Source organism: Phaenicophaeus curvirostris, chromosome 6 (genome assembly GCF_032191515.1).
Source record: "Phaenicophaeus curvirostris isolate KB17595 chromosome 6, BPBGC_Pcur_1.0, whole genome shotgun sequence".
NCBI lineage: Eukaryota > Metazoa > Chordata > Aves > Cuculiformes > Cuculidae > Phaenicophaeus > Phaenicophaeus curvirostris.
In genome coordinates this window covers 46858080-46872879 of record NC_091397.1, presented here as the reverse complement: position 1 = coordinate 46872879, position 14800 = coordinate 46858080, and the positions used below count along the sequence as shown (strand labels likewise).

The window sequence follows — 14800 nt, the reverse complement described above, 5'->3', positions numbered from 1 at the left end:
CTTGTACTCTGCATGTCTTCCATGGAAGAGGTATCAGCTTAACAGTGTCAAAGCTCTGAGTAGAGCACAGGAGCTGTAAGGTGCAAGTACATTAATCATATACTTCTCAGTGACACGGATTTAGTGGGCTGTCTTCTGGCTTACTTTAATACCAGCACCAAAACAACTGAGGCTTAACTAAGGCCTTATCATAGAATCATGTTGGAAAAGACCTTTAAGATCATCCAAGTCTGACCTTTAACCTAACACTGCTGAGTTCACCACTAAACCATAGCCCCAAGTGCCACATCTAATACTGTGAGTTGAGCAACCTAGAAGTAGGAGAGAGTTAGCTGTGAAGCCTCTTCACCCTCCCCTCCCCTGAGACTAGTGAAGGTTTTACAGTGTGCAGATAACAGACCAGCAAGTCTGGATATCTGCTAGAGCTGTTTTGCTGAAGGGCAGGGTGTCATTGGCAAAGCAGGACACGTTGGGCACACTGAGCATGACATTCAGGCCATGGGTGGGAAGGAATGAGCCTGAAGCATTTGAGGAGAAGGGCTCATTTTAGGGAGTGCCCTCTCCCTATTCTGGATGCTCCAGAGACGAAAGACAAACTTGAGTCGGCGTTATTTTATTTGCTCCAATAGACAATAAACAAAACAGCCCCCCAAAAACATCAAAACTGTTTTCAAAGCAAGTTAAGTGCTCGAAACATTTGATATACAAGAGTATATAATGTTCACATTCTTATTTCATACATGATGTACAGGTGAAATATTCCTTAAAAGAATAAAAATTTTCCTTTACATGTAGTAGTAAAAAGACCATAAAAATGTCAGTATTGTCAGGACCTACCGGACATCATTCCTTGACCTTCAGTGTGGATGGAGGAAGAAAAATGGGCCATGACATTCCCTTTCCCCTCACTCTACTCCAGACAGTGAGGCAGCACCAGCACGAAGGCACCAGGCGTTGCTAGAAGGCCACCGGCCCCACCTCCTGCCCCCACACCTGCCGTATTTTCCCTTTTTTTTAATAAAAAACACACACACCTCCATAAAATGTTACATAGTATCCTCTGAATTTCACTGCAGTTATTGAGGTTTTGCCCTGCTGTTTAAATATTTCTGAGTAGTTTAGTTAAAATAAAACCCCAATTCAAATAAAATACCTGTCACTGTAAATTTTAACTTGTTTTTGAATTTTTGATTCCTTGAATTTGAATTTTTGATGACTTACACAATATAATCTAGAGCAATATTGATATTCATCTGTCAAATTTGTTTAATAAATTGCACTAGATACTTCTGTACAGGACTGGTTTGTGCTGGCTCAATGCCTAATTTCCAAGGCCCGTTTACATGCTGTGGGAAAGAGAAAATGTAAAAAAATCACTACAAAACTCCTGAAGAAAAAATTGTTAGCACTTATTAAACACATTGCTGTCATTTACACAGATCCAATGTGATGTCAACTGTCTTAAACATTTTTGAGAACTGAAAGAATGTAAGCTATGTCTGAGGAATTTTGGAATAAATAATCTTTACTTGATTTAGGTTTTTTTTGTTTTAATTGTTGACTTGCTGAGGGCAGTCCTATATGCAAGCAGTTCTGAGGGCAGGATATGCCATTAACCTAATGCTACAAAGCTTTCCTTCGTCTCCAAGTCCTTTTGTAAAAATAAAGGCTCTGGCCATTTACATTTACTTTTCAGTAGAAACTGTGGAACAGAGTCAGACTGTGGTATGTCAAGGGATTAGATGTACAGGGAAAAAAATGTCTGTTCTTACAGCAGCACAATCAAGGTAAAAGGAAGGAAAAAAACCCCTACTCAGTATTGCCTGCACTTAGAATGCACAGCAAATACAAAACATCTGCTTAGATTATTGCTGGTCCTGTCTTGTTTGATATGGTTTGGAAGGAAACTTAACCGCCTGATATTTTGTAACCTGCTTGCAAACAGCATGAATTCAAGCAATAAACATATAACATTAATGACCTCTGTATGGAAACACACGTGTGGGAGGGATCAAGCCTCTTCACACTGAGGTTCTGAGACATTATGAAGATGCCGGGGTTAAGGTGAGAGCAAAGGCATCCCTGAACCTTCCAAAACATGCTGCAGACATGAATGCATAGGTACAATTGCAAAGCCAAATTGGCCTGTCTGCTGTGACATTGGTCCTGCAACTGTGAACTGCAGGGTCCCAGCTGGATGTTCACAGCACACGCTTTGAAAGCTGTTCTTCTTATCACCTCCTACTCCTACCTTTTTGGCAGAGTGCTTAGTGCACAACTGCTGGTGCCCTGTTATGCCAGTCTCCCCAGGCTACTTCCCTAAGAGGGGAGGGATCTCTAATACACCGGTATTTTCCTGGATACACTTTTTTTTGTTTTAACTCTTTTTTTCCAGAGCATGGCTGTTTATAGGTGTATAGATAGGTAGATACACACACACGCGCGCACACACACACACACATTTATTTTATATATATGTATATATATATATAATTAGCAATTTCATAGTTATATACAGGCATTAATAAAGTGCATAATGTTATTGGCTATTTTCAAATACCATTTCCTGAGGAAGTCCTAACATAGCTCCTCCTATGACATGATGCTGGCAGCCAATGCTAGGGTATGACACTTGCTCCCCGGCTTTTAATTCCCACAAATACATCTCCCTGTCCAGAGCCAGAGCCTAAAAGGAGTAGTGACAGCCTCAGTCCTCCATGAAGAAAGTCAAGGCACTGATTGAGACTTCTTCCTTTGCCAAGGTGAATGTGTTATGGAGCGACTTCCCTCCGTTTCAGAGCTCTCAGGTGTGTGCTACTTGGCGGTGGTCACGGAGCCATCTTCAGGGATCTTCTCCTCCGAACAGCTTCTTCCTGAGAGCTTGTCATGGTGCTTGAAGTCGCTGAAGCGCTCTGCAACACACTGGGCTGTGAGCCGGGCCTCGGGGTCATGGTCCCAGCACTCAATAAGAGTTTCACACACCATCTGGATGCCCTGCAGAGAGCACAGAGAGAGAGCAGCTGTGATGAGGCCAGTCACCACCAAAGCCCGTGTGTGAGGGTTGCTTCAGTTCCCTCTGAAGTTCAGGGCATTATTCACATGTGTCCTGGAGGTGCTTTATGGGCTCTGCTGCTACTGTCATGGGGACATGCTTGTTTTTGTTTTCTAAAAGAAACCCTACTGCAAAGTTTTCAGTACTTCAGTCAGTACTGTAATTTCTGGGTTTACGTTGTGATAATTTGTATCAAGAAAAATGATGCTTTGTACTAGTCCTATAGAATCAAGTAGGTTTTTTAAATAAATATGATCAATATTCTTTGACAATGTGACTTGCCGCTCAATCCATGCCTTTGAGTGCCTTAAGTCTATTTGCATTTTTTGAACAAAATTCTGGTTGCCAGTAATATCAGGCTCTACATCGGCCCTTTACGAATTCCTTGCAGACTAACTAAGTCTATGTGCAAATACAGGCCAGAGTCCCACAAACACTTAAACACATGTCACTCACAGATGCAACTATTTAACCTTCATTTCAATGCTGATGCACATGTTTACAGGAGCAAAAAACAGTTGCATCTCTGTAATGCATTTTATAAACATGAGGTATTTGCCAGGAAATTGTGTGCTTTGCTTTATGACACTAAAAGCCCATTAAGTGGGATTTATCTTAAACTTCTTATTTAAAAAATAACATTTCACAACACCATATTAATTGCATAATTTACCTAATTGGTGATGTTGACTGATGCCAATGTTAATAGCGGCATGTTATTGTCTGTATACAAATGACATTAGTTTTCTGCTGGCATTAAAATTACAAGCAGTAAATTAAATTAAATATTAAACATTAACTTGAAATCAATAGTGCAACAAATCTCATTAAGGGAGGGAAAAATTGTAATATGTAAATCCATTCCAGAATTTTATCATGATGAATAATGAGTTCATTACAAAAACACGACTGCAGAGGAAGAAAATGAATATGGAAGAGCCATTACAGTAAGAGCAACTTCTATGGAGTTCAAAGCAGATCCTCAGCTGCTGCAAACTGTCACAGCCCTGCAGAAGCTGATGCGTTACTGCATTTTAGATAGCATGATGTGAAATGCTGAAGGGATTCAGACGAAGGGAATTAAATCCACCTTCATTAAATGTCCTGCAAGTGTGTTATCAGGCATCCATTTCCTGCCTTAGTCTCTTTGCTGAATTCTGCTGGAGCCAGCTGTGCCCCTCACGGTGACACACGAGCACAGATGCATGGTCCTCACAATTGGTGGGGTACCCTGTACTGGGGGCAAGCTGAGGTCTGGGTTTGATATAGGAAAGAAATCTCTGAAGTCAAATGCAGGACACTTAGGTCCAAGTTTATTACCATTTTACTTGCTATGTAAACCCAGAGGTAACGAAATTCATTGTGTATCTTACAGCCCTAATCCAGTACCCTGAGCCGCAGCCCTTCACACGCTCAGGCTTGCTGTCATGACAACAAGCTGTGAGCCTGCCCCATACCTGAGCAGCACGGAGATCCCGAGACCAGCACTTTGGGACCCAGGTGCCCTGGGCATATGCCGGCACACCTATGACTACAACTGACTGACTGTGCATGAAACGAGCTCCTCGACACTTCTCTCCATGGCCTAACCAGCAGTACTGCCAGTTTCTACTGCCACATAATGCAGTGACCCACTGCAATGCCTGCAGGAGTAGCCCTGTCCCAAACACAGACAAATCTCTACGCCTCCTAACGCTGCCCCAGGTCTGCTTTAAGTACCAGTGACTTTTGCTTTTTTGGGTGTTCTTCATCTTCTATTGCATGTACATTATCTGACTCTTCCCGAATGCAGGACAGAAATATTTGCTGACTACATCTGGCTTTGCATTAGCATATGCAGTATCTTTCTTTCATATCCAGCAACAGATTGGTATTAAGTTAGATTTCCTTTTGCTCTTGACAATTATCCTCAGGTCTGTACAGATTTTCATATTGTTCTTCTGTTTCCCTAAGCAGTTCTCTACCCTTCTTTAATTCTTTTCACATGCAAGACCACGTCCTTTGACTATCTGGAGAAATGTTCTCACATTATGCCTAATTTTGAGCATTTTCTCCTATTTATTTTTTTCTCCCAAGTGATCTGGCTCAGGATTCTTTTCTGTTTTGCTAATTGTACCACAATGTACCACATCAGTTTGGACTTCACTTTGCCTTTGTGGAAAACAAACAACTACAATCAACTCATAATCTCTTTTACTAGCTCATCCACAATTTTTATAAAATTTCTGCAACCACTTCTTTTCTAGAAAGGTAAGCATTATTATAATCTCTCCTTCCTAGCTCAACCTGTCATTTAGAAGATGGTTGTATCCATGGCTCCTAAAAATGACAAAGGACTTTTTAGCACCGGTAATATCAGATACTCAGGTGCCTCAAAATACAGATTTCCTCCCCAGTTAAAAGCCCCTCCTCAATTATCCTGCCCACCACAGATGACTACATAAGGAGCAGTCCCTGTGCTGCACTCTGCCACAGTCACCAGGTGGCAGATGCATTGTTCTTGGTTGATTTTGGTCACACACTTAGCCTTTCTAAGTAGGTGTTAGACTATGATTTCAACATGTCAACTGGAATGAAAAAGGGCATTTTACACTGCTCCTGATGGAAATACTAGCTCATCTTTGTTGCCTAGGCTTTTATAAATGTTCACAATGCTTTGCTTTTGTATTTGAAGACCACTCAACATATTTCCTTGACAAGTGGAATGACTAAGTCACGCTACTTCTATGATACTATTCTCATTTTATCTCTACTGATAAAACTGCTCAGAGTAAAGGTGAAGAAATGCATACCTTTGGCTTGTTTCCATTCAGTTTCATCTACTGAGAAAGCTGCTGTTGCCTAGGAAGTGGAACCATGGCGCCCACAAATGGGGAAAGGTGACGGAGTGCTTAATGACATGCAAGGGAAATGGATTGCCAATGTGCAATCTGAATAAAACCAGATTGGTTTGCTGAAGACTAATTTCCTATTTTCTTAAACCTGTCGACAGCTGGGATACAACGATGACTGCTCTGCATGATGAAGTACTGAGATTTGTTTTCTCTGCTGAAGGGGCCCATGTACATGGTTGTTCTCTTTGACCTTTCAGAGCCTGCACACAGTGTGCTTTAAGGCCCTAACTATTCTGTGGCTGTCTGGTTGACTGTTGGATCTCAGGTTTCCAATCTTTCTGTTTTGATCACTTTTAAATTACACTGGTGGTCAGCAGAAATCCCAGGCCTTTGGGGATGGCATGGTGCAGAGCATTGTGGTGTCTGAACCCCAGCAGCACCTGTGTCACCATGTGACAGAGCTCTAATTTGTCCAGCCTGTTGGGCAGGACACAGATTTAAGGTTTAGGCTTCAAGCAGCAGCTAAACTTACATTGCAGATTGCCTCTGCTCACATGTGGTGCTCTTACCTGATGGTTAAGCCAGGAGCTGGGGATCTCAGGTCGCCCTCTGTCTCTTAGGACGTTGTCCTTCATGCTTTCCACACAGGGGTGTTCTCGCACTTTGGAACCGAATGGGGGCTCATACTCTTTCACTTCTGCCAAAAGAATAAGCAAACACAAGGGTATTCAGCTGGGCTGAGTTGATGCCAAATGTAAAGGGAGCTGGCTGTTCTCTGGAGGAGTAGGAGCTACTGATTAGCTGCTCAGTGCCCCTGTTCTGCTTGACCAGCTCCAAACAAAGCACAGTCAGCTGGCATTTTCAAAAATGTTTCAGATGTATTTCTCCCACACACTCCCTCCCCCCTGTTTTCTTTCTTAGCCAACTAAACAATTTTCATTTAAAACTTTTAGTACATAATCATATTAGCAACAGTCAGAGCAGCAGAGTAACCTACAATGGTTTGTGAGCCTTTCAATCTGCGCTGAGAGAAAACACACAGGAACTTCAAGGTGAACTTTGCTTGAGCCACGCTTGCAAGAACTGGTCTCTCTTAGGTTCACTGGAGTTCACACACACTTACCAGGTGCAATATAAACTGAAATCCATCTAGATCATGGTAGATGTTAACGTGCCAGATTGCTAGGAGCAAACAGTTGATTGAAAAGGATGAAGATGCAGTAAGGAACAGTGCTGGAAGCTGTCATGCTGCCCTTGTTAATTACTGGGCTGCATTCCTTGGTAGAAAGTAGTAGCCTGCTCTTATTTTAGGACTCTTTCCCAAAATAGGTCAGTTTTGGCCTATGATGCAGGGGGCACAGCTTCCTGAAGGGGCTGCTGCTGTTCTAGCTTTTGTTTGCGTGCTCCATGTTTTCTTTGCTTTTCTTTGGAGAGAGAAAGGAGGAGGCAGACATATGGAACCTTTGGAGAAAACTCAAGAAATCTCTGAGAGCGGAAATATTATAGTAGATGCTGACACAGTGTAGAAAATGCTGTGGTTTCTTTGGGAACAGATGGAGACTTTACTCACAGGCCTAATGACTTGCTAGTATTAGATAAAGATTTATGAAGCTGGCCTGTTCTGCTGCCTCTTATTTCTTTCTAGGAATTAATTGAGGGCAAGAAAAACTGAAGTGTAATCTACAAGGTCATCTGAAGAATGTATGTGAGTTCCCGAAAGATGTGTGAAGGGAGATGAAGGAGACGGGAGACACAGTACTGTTGTGTAATGTTACAACCGAAGTCCAAACGCAGCGTCCAGTTCTCCTCACTTCTTTCAAGGGGTATTTTATGGTAAAAAGAAGTTCCAGAAAGGCTGATAATGATTAAAGGCCCAGAAAAAAATGGAAAGAACCTCTAAACCTTGGCTTTGTTTACTTTGGAGAGAAAGGTAAGGGGTCATATGATAAAATACTGGGAATAACTAACACAGGTCAGATCCTTCTGTCATATCTCGTGATAAAATCAAGGTAGTATTGAACATGACTAAAACATGGACTTTTCTCCAAAACCTTAAAGTCAGGCTGTAGATCTCACTTTTAAGTGATGGCCGTGAGATGGAGACTTTATCAGGCTAAACAAAAAGAATTTCTAATGCTTAAAAAGAATAGCCAGCTTAAGATAATAAAAATTTTTGACGGAATATTAAACCCTATGCTTCAAATGTTCAGCATTTAGAGATCCAGCTGCAAACAACTGTGTGTGCAGTGCAGCACATCACCTGACAGAAGCCTCCTGCAGAGCTGTCCTCCCTTGTCCTGAACCACCTGGTGCTGGCCTCTGTTCACACAGTGCTCTGCAGAGTGGCTACAGTCCTGAAATACAACTCCAGTCTTCTCATACATAAATCACTTTCTTTAAGACTCAATGTCTGGCTTGCTTTCTTTCCTCTACAAGAAGGCATACCAATTTCACCTGCATCAATCTGAGTTAAGACATTATTCAGCCCAAGTAATCTTACAAGTCTTTAGCCCTAGAAGTTAATTGGGAAGTTGCCATCTTGCTAGTCACACCTGGATTACTCTGCAGTGGATACACAATGATTACAAAGTAGACACTTCTACTTTAAAAAAAGCTAACCAAACTGTTAAAGTTTGCTGGAAAAATTTAAATGGCATGATTTAGATGGTCATTTCCTATACCATCTCTGTCAGTCATGGTTTGATTATAGTAGTGCTGATAGACATCAGCAAGGCTCTGAGATCTAATGCATGAGAAGTTAAGGGAGGCTGAATGTCCAACAGAGGGAAGCTAATGCTGTGGTGCTAACATGTTCCTTCTCAAGGAGCTTAATCCAAAGGCCATTCAGGTTCATAACAAGGTTCAAACAGGAGAAGGGAAAGTCTTCCCAGGTAATTGATAGGTTTGCAATGTATTTTCCCTGTTTGTGAAATTCTTTCTACGCTATGAGCATTCCTCCTCCAAACATAAAGATTGAATAGGTTTTTCAGGTTTGGGATTTTTTGGTTGTTGTTTTTGGTTTGTTTTGTTTACAGTAAAGAAAGAGAAATTGAGGCCAGATATCAATTCACTGCAATGACTTCATAGCAATACAGTAGTGCCTCCCCTCAGTTTGAAAAGCATGCAGCATCCTCTTACTATTTGTTATCTTGCTTCTCTTAGAAAGAAAAACCCACAGAATTCTCTCGCAGTAAATCATCCTTATGCTGTGGAATCTCAGGTGTCAGACACATTTTGCAGAAATAGCTGGGGTTATTCGTGGATCATGTTGATGTGCTGCAGTAGACCTAACAGATATCATTTTGAGGTAGGTTAAGATGTTTGTGCCTAGCTGCTTGTGCACAGCTGTATACAGACGCTGAATCTATTTTTGATGCCTTATATATTTCTTTTGATTTTTTTTTTGGCCATCAGGCCCTAAAAATGACAATTGGCCTAAGTACCATAAATACCTCACATATCATGAGCTACAGCACCTTTAGTGTTCAGTAATGGCAAAGTTCTTTCAATTTTAACCACCGGCATTTAATCTTTATGGTTGTGGGCTACCTTGCACTAATAATCTTTGTACCTCTGTTTTCTTTTGATACTGGACTGGCCATAACTCTTAGAAAGGCTGGAACTGGATTTTCAGCCCCAGTGACATTACTGAAAATCTATTTGTCGTGCTTAATGAATGCTTTGGAAAATTTGGCTGTGGGTTCCTCATGAAAAACACACCTTGCTCGTGATCTTTTTCTACACTAAGCTCTTTGCAATGAGATTGTCTTTCTTTGGGTCAGAACAGCATATCCACAAACCCTGTCGACACTCCCTCATGTGCTCCGTCTTACTGATTTCTGTGGGAGAACTCTTGTTGGAAGATGAAGCCTCATTTGTAGAATCATAGCAGGAGTCAGGTGAAAGAAGGCCAGGAAAAATCAAATGTGAAGCACAGTCCACAGCAGTGGGCTTGTGTTCAGGAACCTTTAGGTCTTTCTGAAACACCCCTCCCTTTAGAGTTTACAAGGGGAGAGCAACAGAAGGAATAGATCAGTTGATGGTGGGGCTACTGTGACAGCTCATGCACACACACACAGAGCACGTGCATGCAGACTGTCTTTCTTCATACTGGAGGAATTTGGGTGGTACAGATACTTAGCTGTTGCACAAAGGAATAACAATGCATAAAGCAGACGCACAAAAGCCATTTCACGGTCAAGCTTAAGGAGCTGTCAAATGCTTACTTCACATCCTCTCTAGGTTTCTCTGTTCTACTCCTTCAGAATGCAAGTGCTACCTGGGAACTGTGAGGGTACATTGAGATGGGTGAAGTCACTGTGCAGTTTCCCTTGCACAGATGCTTTTTATGTCGCTTCACATCTGGTGATCAAAGACACAGCCACCCTTCCAGCGTTTTTTGCACTGGATGAGTTCTGCCATCAGGTTATGGTTACAGGCTGCTTAGTCACTATATGCTGGATCCTGAAGTGGGAAAGTAGAGGAATGTAGAGCACATCAGCACCCAACATGGAGTGTAGTGCAGTGATCTTTGCTGCTGCTGCCTGGGCTTGTTGAAGGACAGCACTTGCTACCTTACATGTGTACTGTGGTGGCACTTAGAGAATTTCTAGGACATGAGTTACTGTCATGGGATGAGCTGCACTGTGTGGATGTACCAGCTCAAGGTTGTAATAATGAGACCTTTGTCATCGATATTTCAATGCTCTTGGGACTCTGGAAAGGTACCAGTTGACTGGGAGCTGGTAAATGTTGCCCCTATCTGCAAGAAAGGCAGCAGGGGTGACCCCAGTAACCACAGGCCTGTTAGTCTCGCTTCAGTGCCTGGTAAGATTATGGAGAAGATTATTCTGGGAGTGACTGAAAAATACCTGAAAGACAATGAAGTCATTGGTCCTAGCCAGCACAGGTTTATAAAGGGAATGTCCTGCCTGTCAAACCTAATTTCCTTCTATGACAAGGTTACCCACTTAGCTGACCAAGGAAAACCTGTTGATGTAATCCTTCTGGATTTCAGCACAGCCTTTGATACTGTTTCTCACAGTATCCTCCTAAACAAAATGTCCAGCATACAGCTAGATAAACACATAATGCAATGGGTGAACATTTGGCTGATGGGTTGGGCTCAAAGGGTCATAGTGAATAGGGTTACACTGGGCTGGCAACCAGTCACTAGCAGGGTTCCCCAGGGATCCATCTTAGGACCAGTACTCTTCGATATCTTCATAAATGACCTGGATGCAGGACTTGAAGGTTTACTAACAAAGTTCACTGATTACATGAAAATGGGGGGAGCTGTTGACACTCTTGAGAGCAAAGAGGCTCTGCAGAGGGATCTAGACAAATTGGAGAGCTGGACAATCACCAACCACATGAAGTTTAACAAGAGCAAGTGCCAGGTTTTGCACCTGGGACACAGCAACCCTGGATATACATACAGCCTGGGAAGTGAACGGCTGGAAAGGGATCCGGGGGTTCTGGTTGATGGCAAGTTGAACATGAGCCAACAGTGTGTCCTAGTAGCCAAGAGGGCCAACCACGTCCTGGGGTGTATCAAGCACAGCACTGCTAGCCAGTCAAGGGAGGTGACTGTCCCACTTTACTCCGCACTGATGTGGCCCCACCTGGAGTACTGTGTGCAGTTTTGGGTGCCACAGTACAAAAAGGATATCAAGGTACTGGAGAGTGTCCAGAGGAGGGCTGCAAAGCTGGTGAAAGGTCTAGAGGGGAAGTCATATAAGGAGTGGCTGAAGTCACTTGGTCTGTTCAGCCTGGATAAGAGAAGGACAAGGGAGGACCTCGTAGCAGTTTATTACCTCCTCACAGGGGAAGGAAGATGCTGAACTCTTCTCTCTGATAACCAGTGATAGGACTGGAGGAAGATGTGCTGGGGAGGTTTAGGTCGTATATTAGGGAAAGTTTCAGAGGGTGGTGGAGCACTGGAACAGCTCCCCGGGGAAGTAGTCATGGCACCAAGCCTTACAATATTCAAGAAGCATTTGGACAACGCCCTCAGACACACGGTGTAAATTTTGGGATTGTCCTGTGCAGGGATAGGAGTTGGATTTGATGATCCTTGTGGGTCCCTTCTAACTCAGTTCATTCGGTGATTCTGTATGCTGCCATAAGCCAAGGCAGTGCAGATGTGCCCTTACTGGGCCCCACAAAGGGGAGGTTTAAATCAGGCCCTAGTTACAGCCACCTCAGCAGGCACAGCCCTGCTGTACGGGCCATCAGAATGCTCCCCGCTGCCAGAAACGGACACCTCTCCATGTCAATATGGTTAGAGCAAAGCAGTTCACAAAGTACAGAATGCACAAATGTTTAGTTACCAAACTGTGAGTCTTGTCTGACTCTTTCCAAGTAAGCGTAAGATCAGTCAGTGGTTTTATTCACATTAAGCACAGCTCTGGTAAAGCAAGGTTGCCATTTCGAAGTCCTGTTGCTATACCAAAGCCAGCCACCAGTACAGGCAGTACAATACTGCACAAGCAACATCACTGTTTTCTGAGGGGTTTCTCTTCCTCCCCTTCACCAGCCTCATGTATCCACAAGTTCCCTTTTCTCTCCTTCTCCCCTGCTAGTCCTAACAGTCCCCCACCCATAGCAGCTCCGATACAAAACAGATGGTTTTCTTTCTAGGAGGCTGTCAGAGAAATTACACTTGCCTCAGTCGCCAAAGCTGTGTTGCTCTGAAAGCAAGTGGTTGAGATGAAAATTATATTTCTTGCAACGTGCAGCATCTGGTGCACAGCTGTTGTGCTGAATGAAATACCAAGTTAACGGCAGTGTGGAGCAGTTGAAGTTCTCCCCAAAGTAGCATCGCTGAGTTTCTAAATATGCCTCTTAAATTATACTCCGGTGAAAAATCAGTCAAACTCGATCTTTGCCTCTGTCTCCCTTTCCCTTGTGCCCCATTTCTGCTTCTCCATATTTAGCATAATAAAGTAACAATGAACAGCATGGCCTTTCTCAAAAGCCAATCCCCACCTGCTTATTTACTACAGCAGCTTCACAGTATGGATTATGTTGCTAGGTATTTTTGTTTACATGTCTGCTGACTGAAAAGGCCTGGCATGGCATAGAGGCTGTGTTTGACAAAGTTGCTGTAGTGAAAGGACCTGCCTCCATCACCTCCCACACTCACCGAACACCTGCACGCCGACAAATGAAACCTTAGAGCTCCCTTTGTAAAAGAAATAAGTCACTGTACCTTTTACAGGGCTGAATGGCAATTAGCCCCTCCACATGCTTTCCTCCCTAATGAAAGTTGCTAATGCTGCTGCCTCAGCTTAGACTTCCACTCCTGCCCCCTAAACTGCAACAGGTTTCTCCAGCCACAGGAAGCTCAGTGCCTAACAGCTTAGGAAGGAAGGAGAGGTTTGTGTGAGTGGAGGCAGCTCCTTGGGAAGGCTGTGAGGAGAGGAGGGAGTCTTATGAGTGACAGATGGAGAGAGAAAGCAGAGGGGGAGTTGTAGTCATGAATCACTGTAAGGGTATTTCACCAGCTGCTTGCAAAGATAGCCAGACTGCACAAACCAGGGGAAAATCTGAGAATGAAATGAGAGAAACTGTGCAATGCTGCTGCAGCTCAGTACCAGTAACAAGTTCAGCGAGGTACATCTTGGGAGTTGTATTTAACTGTTCTAAGCCCACTAAGCCAAAATTCCACTACCTATAGATCTGCCCAACTACTCCTATGGTTTTGCTGGGGACTTCACCCCTGGAAAGATGACTGAAATAGGGAAACAAAATTCAAGAAATGTGTTTCTGGAGATAAGGATAACTGATGGATGAAATGAATAGGAAAAAATCAGCACATGGGTGGAGGTTAAACTCCACTTTAAAAGCAGAGGGGATGCTGGGCCAGAGAAATCTGTCCTTTTTCTGAAATTACTTCAGATCTTCTTCTCAAGGTTATAAGGGGTCAGCCTCTTCTAGATAAACATGCTGGTGATTTCCCTTCCTTGTGAAACTCCCTTTATATCCTCTTTTAGGCAGTTGCCTTCTGAGAACAGCAGCAATAAGGTTTGCTTTTGCCACTATCTCCATTTCACTGTACTCAGCAAATATGAACAAGAAGGGACCCAGGCACCAGTAAAGATAAAAGACTCCACAGTGAACAGCTCATATTTACATTAATAAGGTGAGTTGCTAAATGCAAGAAACAGAGGGAACGCAAGAGACAGGGCAAAGATTCTCATGTTTTAAATCTCCTCAGTCACATCTACAAAGTGCTAATGAAAGGCTGAGGTTGTGCCAATGCACTTAGAAACAGCCATGACCACGTCAGTTAAATATGGACAGGTTTGCCTTGGAATATGCCAAACTGACGTTCGGTTCTGTTCCTGAAGCACCAAATGTTTTTTTCCTGAAATATACGACCAGAAAAGAATTTTTTTTCATGTTTTTATGCTAGCACTAGCTTTCTGCACACATACTTGCTTTGTAGCTTTCCCGGCAGGGTGTCAACAGGGGCAAATCTGTTGCCCACAATCCAGCCCTCCCAGCAAAACCAAATGCTGGTCAGACATAGGAAGAGACTGAGGTGGAGACATTCCTCCCTTCTGCACATAGACACTGTGATATAGCCACACAGCTACTGCACAGAGTGGCTTCAGAGTCCTTCATGGACACGCTTGTGGTATCCCACACATGTTAGTAGAGAAACAAGGAGCAGCTATGCACATCTTCCCATGGGATATTGGTTTTCCTCCTGTACACTGTGTTCCTCACACTATAGTGCTCTAGCCTGCAAGATTGTCCTTTCCCTGTGGCAGCCCTTCAAGGTGGAACCCTGCCAAGTCCAATGAAAAGGGAGCCTCTGTGGTTTTGGAAGAAGAGTAAGAAATCAAATAATGGTTGCATATCTACTATAATACATTAAATTTACCTTTTCAGCCCCACTTCTGCC

At 43.1% G+C, this 14800-nt stretch overlaps 1 protein-coding gene across 2 annotated transcripts in view; it reads right to left on the bottom strand.

Moving 5' to 3' along the window:
- Window positions 1-597: 597 nt before the first annotated feature.
- Window positions 598-14800, bottom strand: part of TGFBR2 (transforming growth factor beta receptor 2) — a 60369-nt gene continuing 46166 nt past the window's right edge. For both annotated transcript variants that reach the window (XM_069860077.1, XM_069860078.1), the window contains exons 6-7: window positions 6456-6583; window positions 598-2994 (exon numbers count right to left, since the gene is read on the bottom strand). In XM_069860077.1, the coding sequence (XP_069716178.1) occupies window positions 2815-2994; window positions 6456-6583 (308 nt within the window). In that variant the 3' untranslated portion in view covers window positions 598-2814. The remainder of the gene's footprint in view (window positions 2995-6455; window positions 6584-14800) is intronic.